General features: G+C 37.5%; 1 protein-coding gene across 1 annotated transcript in view; it reads left to right on the plus strand.

Moving 5' to 3' along the window:
• The window catches only part of nsmfb (NMDA receptor synaptonuclear signaling and neuronal migration factor b), a 59,058-nt gene extending 54,876 nt beyond the window's left edge, over positions 1-4,182 (plus strand). Inside the window, exon 17 of the mRNA XM_016674191.1 lies at positions 1,896-4,182. Coding sequence (XP_016529677.1) covers positions 1,896-1,993 — 98 coding nt within the window. The 3' untranslated portion in view covers positions 1,994-4,182. The remainder of the gene's footprint in view (positions 1-1,895) is intronic.
• The last annotated feature ends 5,061 nt before the right edge of the window (positions 4,183-9,243 follow it).

The raw sequence follows: 9,243 nt of genomic DNA on the forward strand, positions 1-9,243 counted from the left end.
CATCATGTTTCTCAAACTTGACTTTCGACATAATATGTAAGTAGTTGCTAGTTAATACGGCGATCATACTATTATATATCTAATTTTTGTTTCAGTGACATACAAAACCACAATGTTATAGGAAAGAAATACTCCAGAATTGCTATGCTACATATTTACCACTATATTATGTGTTAGTAAGATAAACAGGTCTGGTGATCAGATGAGACACTGTCCGGTCATCAGGTATAATCCAGACCTTCTGGACATGTCAGAGTCTCTCAGACCTCATAATAAAGCATCCTCACAGCTTCAGGCAATGAATGCCAAGTTTATTTGGTCAGCACTAATATTCAGGTAATTCAAAGCTCTTTGCAGAAAAAAAATATAGGAAGGGAAATGATTGAAGCATTAAAATCAAATACATTTTAAATGCCAGAGGAAACAATGTAAGAATTGTGTTTGACTAAAATGCAGGTTTAAAATAAATAATTGGCTAAAACATGATAAAATTATAAAGTAATAAGATAATCTAATAAATACTCCATCCACAATGGTACATAATCACTCAGCTCAACATGCTAGATGCTTGAAAATAAAAGGGAAATGAAGAGCTCTTCACACTTTCTCATTAACTTGGTTAATGACTATCTGAACACTTGGGGCCCTTCTAGAGCATCGTAATTAATTCACAGGCAATCTTTTCATCATTAGATGCTAATAAATAAAACAAAATAGTGAAGTCATACGAAAAATGACATGCAACTCTCTGTTAATAGTAGGCATCAAAAGTTTGCTTCATTAATGTATTTATTTATTTATTTATTTTTTTTTATTTACCCTTGGTAGCTTATTTCAAACTGCTTTTTTTTGTTGCCCAAAATTTGTTGACATTTATATTTATATGTTTTATATTTTCTTTGATGCATGCAAGCTTATTGTGTGATTTTTGGATATATTTGTATGTGATTATATTTTGTATTCTAATAACTGTTTATAAATAAAAGTAAAAAGAAACAAAAAAAACAAACAGCTTGGTTTTTAAGGTAAATATTTATTTGTCCAAATAAAAAAAAAAACCCTGAAAAAGCAGCAAATGTGGAATATCACCTGTGATATCATTATGGAGGTGTTTAAAAATATATATGTATATTGTCATATCATTTTTTTGGCAAGATCTCTCAGCCCCAGTATGTTGAAAATTTCCAGGCTCGTAAAAAAATGACACCAGAGCACAAAGTCAAAGACTGCAGCTCGGTGACCCACTTCTTGCCTGCAGCAATCAAATTACTGGCAGCAAATCTGATGACATCTCAGTCATTCATCAATGGACTGACAGTCATTAAATAAGCTTCCATCGGCTCCAACCCATGTGCATCACAGCGTTCACTTTCCTATACGGGTACGGTAGTTATCTAGTCAGCTTCTTTAGCGTGAAGGAAGCCATAAGACCCAAGCTCTAGTCAAGATTTCCATTAAATTATGTGGCAAATACTTCTTTAACTCAGAAAAAATTAAAATAACCTAATTCTGTATAGATTTGGAAGTCAGTCCTGTGGCTCTTATTGGTTAGAATTTGTCTTTTTGATAAGTTATTTAAAAAAAAAATGATTACCTCCTACTTTCCAATAGATGTATTGAGGAAGGTGATGAAATGGAAGCTCTACTATACTTTAATAACGAGACATATTTTTGCATTGTCATTATGAAACAAAGTCACTAAACCAGATTGTTACCAGCAGTTCAATAATAGAAGATCAACCAGTTTGGAGAAAATGGGATTTATTTTTGCTAAATGACCTGAACGGTCACTGGGTTTGTGAACGCAGCAGGAAGCTGGTGCTGGTGTCATCCGGTTTTCCTGAGTTGAGCGTCGTGGTCGGCTGACTTTCTGTCTCCCATGTGTCTCCCTGCAGGCAAAGAGATGATCGAGATGTACTTCGACTTCCGCCTGTACCGCCTTTGGAAAAGCCGTCAGCACTCCAAGCTGCTGGACTACGATGACCTCTTGTGACCTCACCGACTCAACTTTGGGCTTGTCAGCCGGCTATAGCGAGTCTGAGCCTACTGTTGCACGGTGACAGGGTGTTTGGATCCCAGGGGGCCCCTGCCCTCTTGGTTGGCCCCGCGGGCCTCTGGCTCTGCAGCAGAGCTGGAGCAGCAGCAGCGCAGTAGGGTGTCGTTTTTGTTTTCTTTTCTAGAATCTTCTGAAAAGGCAGAATGTGGCCTTGTAGAAACACCCCGGAGGTCGGGTTTTTTTTTAAAACTCTTACCTATTTTCACTGTCTGCCTGACTCTGGGGGATCAGAGGAGGAAGCGGACAGGAAGCAGGAGGAGCAGCGAATCTAAATGTGTCAGTGATGCTGAAAGACTGACAGCAGACAACAGAACGATCCCCATGTAAACTTTAGAGCAAAGCTTTTATTTTCCTTGCCTTGCCTTTAGTAAACTACTCAGCTCTTCTAAGACGGAGACTTTTAAGAAAAAGATTTAGTCGGTTTTTTCCACGTGATAAAGCTTTTTACTAAAGGAAGCAGAGCTTATATGTAAATAAGTCATCAAAGCATCTTAGGAATAGGTTTTCAACCTTTCTGTCTGTGGCATTGCGTTAAGAAACAGCTTGTATTTGTATAATACATTTAGATTTACAAGTTGAATAAGCTGAAGCTTTTGTTTTTTGGAAATAAAACCTCCAGGTAAACGTGTTAGTATTTCATACAGACTGTTGTATGAACTCAGGTGAAATCTCTTAGACTTACTGTACAACTAACTGTAGATCAGAAGCTGAAGGCCTTTTATAAGCCACACATCCTCAGTGGAACGTCACGTCACTTCTGCAGCGCAGAGACTTTTTGTTTGGCATTCTCATGGAGTCGGCAGTAGCTGAACACATAGATGCACCCGCGCATGTTTGTCTGCCTGGCGGCGGTGTGCGGCAGACAGACCCGCTGAGGCGGTTTTAGCTGCTCTTTCTTGAAATGCTGGCGCACAGGTGCCTTTTTTTATCACCTGTGTGTGTTTTAGCTGCATGTGTTGAGCTCAAAGCGTGTTTCCCTTGGTAGCCTGTGAAGATCTGCAGGTAGACAACCTTCATATGAAGTAGGTGATGCATAGACTTATTTGTATATTTAGCTTATTTTCAATATTTTTAGTAGTTTTTCAAATTATTATTGTTATTATTTTTTTAAGATTTAACTTAAATCTTACAAAGTAGCAATGATTAGTAAAGGCAATACTTAGAATCTTCCTTTCCGTGTTGTTTTTTTTTTATTGAAGCGTTTTGAGCTGTTTGACAGGAACACAGTAGGATTTGAAAGGCGCCCTCTGGTGGTTCAGTGTTGCTTCCCCGGAGTTGGACTTTAACATTCATGGTCTTTCTTGGTGTCTTTTGATGAGACTGGAGATTTATTGTTGTATCATATCTTTTGAGCAGAAATGCCACTTTTTTCTGGCATTTTTCAAACAAATACATAAAAACTAAAATGTGTTAAATATAAAACATTAGCTAACAACTTTCATTTGAAAGCAAGCATCAGCCATTTCTATTGCTGCTTCAATGACATCATAGATTAATACATTTCTGCAGCTATAAGGTCTGCTATCTGTAATTATTTCTATGTGTTTTAATTATTGATACATAGACACTTGTAAAGAATGCTAAATAAACACTTTCGTTAAATCAGCTGGAGGTCTGGGCATGTCAAGGATGAAGATTAAATTCAGTCGTGTTGGCTGAGATTAAAGGTGACACAGCAGGCCATTTGAAAGAATTCTGTGATTCTTATGAAAATATCTTTTTAACTTTGCTCTGCTGGTGTCTGTGTTCTAGCTCATGGGTCTGCAACCTGCGGCTCTGGAGCCACAAATGGCTCTTTGCACTATAGATGCACCGATGGTAAAGTTTGGGACGATATCGATATCCAATATTAATATCGCTGTTATGGCTGATAACTGATGTTTACAGATATTTTACATCTATATAAATATTTCACTATCCTTTCAACACCTTGAAAGAAATGACCACAGAGCTGATTTAACTTCAGCTTAACGCCCCACAATCCTTCACTGCATGACTGTCCCTGTCACATGTCCAAACAAATACTACATGACCAGCCTCCAGAAACCAATGGTAAATCATGGAAGCAAACATTGGTTGTTAATATCGGCACAGTTTTATATATATCAGACCCATGTCAATATGTACAAAAATAATCAAAAAAACATATTTTTCATCCCTACTTTAGACCTTCCACAGTGGCTCTAAATAACTTTGGCTCCGGCCGACTACAGTGGAGTCCCGCCTATTAGCAGTTTAGCATTCGTCGATTTTTCTTTGGAATATAACTGCAAATTATTTGCATAAAATTCATATTTTCATGGATTTTTTTCATGGAGCATATCTGAAATTTTCTAAAGAAAATGCACCTTGGGAAGCTTAAATACCTCGGCTACGTGACACGCTATTGGCTGGCATTTGCAAAGCAGCCAATCCAGAAGCACCATTCATTTTCCTTGGCGTTGATTGGCCGAACCCCCAAGATAGTAGAGGAGGAAGACTGTAGATATTAGCTTTTGTGGTTGTGCTAAGATGGTTTCATATATATGCATATTAAGGTATATCTGGTGTCTTAACTATTATGTTATGAAGTTAAATTCGTTTTTAGAGGGGGGATAATGTATTTGTGGATTTTATCTATTCCTGGGTAGTTGTGGCCCCTAACCACACAAATACTGGGGGTCCATTGTTGTGTTTTTAACTATAGACATAATAACAAATGAAGATGTTGGCAGTTTTTCCGTTTTTTCATTGGAAAATGTTGAGTTATCACAACAGAATTATAAAAACATACTTTATCTTCAGGTCTAATCTTCTTGTCATTAGGTTTCTACAAATATTACTACATTGAAGAAAATGTATTCATCCTCTATTCCCAAAGAATTATGTTATTATTGTTATTATTATTATTATTATTATTATTATTATTATTATTATTATTATTATTATTTTATTTTATTTTATTTTANAGTCTTTAATTTTATTTTATTTTAAAGCTCAAAAATAGAAATAAATTGGTGGTTCTTCAAAAATGAGAATTTCCTTTAGTGAGTTGTTTCACGGTTCTAAATAGGTTTACATCAAAGGACTGAAGATTCTCCTCCAGACCTCATGAGGCCATCAGATGTCTTTAGAATGGCTCCGGAAATTTAAAGTAATCTGATACCCATATATCATTCAAATAAAACTAAATACCTCCCACTGTCAATTTGATCAGAAATCATAGTCAATCAGATGTTGGATTAGAACCACAATAAGTAGAAATAAGATGTGACATAAAACCTTAAAGGAATAAATAGCTGTAATAAGTAGAAAGTATTGGGAACAAACTGGTGACTCTGAAACAAAACACTTCAACGTTACATTTTGTTGTGACTCTTAATGTTGTGCTTCGTGCACCGAGTATTTACTATTGTCAATTGTTCTCCTCTTTACACAGAAACTTTTTGGAGTCAAATGAGTAGTCGATGTTGTTCAGCTGTATTATCTTCCTCTGTGGTGATCCTGCAGTAGGCAGTTAACTTATTCAAACACACAAGCTTTTCAGTGTGTTTTAAAACAGTATTAGTGTAATAATGGATGGCCTTCTATTTTTTTTTGTGTGTGTCAGCCAGCTGATTGAGTGTATACAGCAACATGTAGGGGAGGGGCAGTGCTGCTGAAAATCCATACAACTATTTTTGAAAAGGACGTCTGACCTCTGTCTCTAATCTGACCCCATGACCCAGAGTGTATCAATGCATCAGCTTTGTGCACACGCTCCACTTCTTCTTCTCTTCTTTTCCTGTACTCAGGTGGCCCAGTCAAAGCACTGTGTTCAGGCCTGGTGTAGTTCCTGGTTTGTTTTCAGTGTTTTCACGATGGCCCACTTACGAGGAACTTTTTTGAAAATTATAAATAAAAAGATTGTTTTTCTAGAAAACAACAAAAAAGATTTTCATAAGGAAACAGACTGACGGGAAATAATATGAAAATATAAAAGTTTGTCTTTCTTTCATACCGAAGCCCTTCCTGTGCCTTCCTCTGATGACTTTGTGTATAACATCGTGAACAAGCAGAGAACAGCTGGATTCCGTCCTATCAGGGCTTTTAGTCCATACATACCTGCACAACTCATCAGATCGGAAGCTCTGGGTGCAAAAAGACATCTGTGTACTTTATGTTTACCAAAACCACAATAAAGACAACATCTTTAAAAACACACTGCTGTGTGAAACAATGTTTCTGGACTCCCTGAATCAGCAGCGTTGGCAGTCGAACCTCCGCCTAAACAACAAGCTGCCTCGGTGTTGCAGAGTGCTGATTTGAAACTTTTACTTAATTGGAGAATTTTAAAGCTGCCGGTGCTGAATACGCATGGAGTCATATAGGATGATTGACGTTTACATCGCTTTGTATGAAGGTTCTGCTGAGCTGGCCGTGTCCTCCATTATATTTACCCTCCACTTCCCCTCTGAAAGCCTGCAGCTTCCCACCAAATATGTCCTCACAAAGATACGAAAGGAAGGGAAGCAGCTTGAGACTTTTTTTGAGGTCTTTTGTTATTATTTTTATCTCCTTCTTCTCTGCTCTGTCAGAGAGTTGAGAAATGCGGAGTATTTCAGATTGTTTCAGAGGAAGGGGTGTGATTCCTCCTGACTTAACATCCATCCTTCTCAGCACTCAATAAAAGCGTCAGCGTCACGGTCGTGGATGACTGCGTCCGTTCACATCGCGTCGAGTCGTTGCCTCTTTCTGATCTGTGCTGGTCGACTGAACTGGAAGGAGGGGTCATGGTAGCACATCGGGGGCATTTCCAGCTCTCCCTGCAGCTCACAGATAACAGGCTGGGAGGCTAACACTCTTCGTCTCAATGCATCCACGATAGTGATATCTCACACAAAGATGTTTTCATAAGGCCACTAGGAGTGTAAATATATTAGTAAAGTTATAGTGTTTAGATTTCACTGCTTTTCAGTGAGGGCAATAATCGCAGCTGACAGCAGGAAGTGGCTGGTTTCCCCCAACATGGTGGAGGAAATTCACAGACTGGAGCCCTTTAAGTGGATGTACTGATGGGGTGTTTTTGAATTTTGTCCTCAACGGTGTTCTCAGTTGTAAAACCTGACTCATATTTTTTTCAAAGTTTTCTTTGATGTAAATGAGGCATTGCATTCACATGGAAAAATACAGACTATTTTACATTGAAATGTTGTTAAGAAAGACGACAGGATGGCACTGCAGTGAGGAAACGTCATGGATGGAATATTGTAACAGGATTTATTTTCTCATTGGCTCAATAACATGGCAGATAAATCTATACACTGAAGTGTTTGTTTATGTTCAGATGCATATTTTCCATTTTGAAAGTGTTTGTTTGTATTGGTCGAGTTAAAATAACACTTAATAACACCTCCTGGATAGGCAGCCACCAAACTCTATTCAGGACCAGGATATGTTGTCATGGCAATAGTGAGCCACTCTGAAACCTCTGATTTACTGTCACATGATCCATAGTGTTTCCATAAAACACCCATAAAGACATCAGCAAGAGCCCGATGTGTGTGTGTGCTCTGTGCTTCAGTTACTTCATTACATGTGACGGAGCCTTAAGAGAATCACTGAGATAAGATCCTAGGAGGCTTTTTTTCCGGGTGAATACAGTTCTCTCGTGTTGTTTTATTGCTCATTATCTGCTTAAACTTGCACACTGTTGTTAAAAGGGTTGGCTAACTCAACAGATTTGTTAAACCCTGAGAACAGACTTTAACAGCTCCAATAAATAAGATAATGATCTATCAGTGGTTTGTTACTAAATCAGTAAAATATACTGAAACTGTTTCACAGAACAAACTTCTTTTTTCCATGTTAAAAGTTGCTGTTCACAGTTATTATAAACGCTATTAGTTTTATCTATTGTCATGAAAAATGTTGTGACTTCTTTGTGTTTATCTCTTTGTGTTTAGTGAAACGGATCTAGGTGCTTGTGATCCTTCAAGTGTTTTCTATGTTGTTCTCCTTTGAGGCGATACAGATATTTCTGTGTGAATTTGTTCTTTATTTGTTCTTCTTTATTTGTATGCATAAGATAAGGACCACTGTTTGCAGCATTGTGTTATTCTGTGATATCTTTGGAGGATATTGTTTTTGTGAACACGGCGCTGTCGTTGCAGAGCAGAAACAGCCCAGGGACACAGAGAGCACCGCGCTCACTGCATGGCTCCTTTACATTCTGCTGCAGTTCGCCGCTGCACCAAACGCTGCATGAGCCACGCTGCTTTCTTTCTCTCTTTTTTTTTTTTTTTTTTTTAATGCTGTCTTCAACTAAAGGTCAGATCCTGGAAAATAGTTGCACAGTTTCTCAGTTCTCCGACCGTCGAAAAGAAAAGTTGCCATTTGCGACCTGGTGATACATTAGCTGCAGCTCAGCTCAGCAACAGCTTCATGTGACTCAAATGACATTTTATTCATGTTTATTTATTCTAGTCTGTGCTCTTATTATCACAAGAATAGTGTCCACATATGGACACTATTCTGCTGTCCACATATGGTGTAAACCTCTTGCAAACATTAATTTAAAGGCAGGTTTCTAGTAAACCATAGTCCATTCTTTGATACAGTTTGATATTTTTTACATTTTAAGGATGTTTAGAACAGCCATAAACTGTAGGGAAGGAAATCTGTTACAAGCACACATTGGTAATTGATATAAAAATTTGTAACTTATCATACGGAATATTTAGGAGCATAGCTCTCAGGTACAAATATTGTGATACCAACAGTGCTGCATGGAGTATTTGCTCCCTTACAGATTTTTTCTGCTTTTGCTATTTTTTTCCTCACTTAAATGTTTCTGATCATCAAACAAATATTAATATCAGACAGATCTAAATAAATACAAAAAGTTGTTTCCAAATGATTATTTATGATGTTAAAAAAAAAAAAAACTGTATTACCCAACCTGGTCTGATGTAAAAACATATTTGTTCTTCTGGTTGAATCATGAAATACCAACATAATAAACCACAATGTCAGGCCAGTTTCACCCACCACTCCCTGAGCCTATCAGCTGCCAAACCAAAAGAATCTAGAAACTAATTTGATAGAATATGACAATATGGAGAAGGTTAAAAGGTCTCAAAAAGCAACATGTAATGCTCTTTTGTATCCTGAATGAGGATATCTGTCTGTCCTCTTACAGCTGGTGTGAAACTAACAGCATTTCAAAA

The sequence above is a fragment of the Poecilia formosa genome, unplaced genomic scaffold (assembly GCF_000485575.1).
Source record: "Poecilia formosa unplaced genomic scaffold, Poecilia_formosa-5.1.2 Scaffold91, whole genome shotgun sequence".
Classification (NCBI taxonomy): domain Eukaryota; kingdom Metazoa; phylum Chordata; class Actinopteri; order Cyprinodontiformes; family Poeciliidae; genus Poecilia; species Poecilia formosa.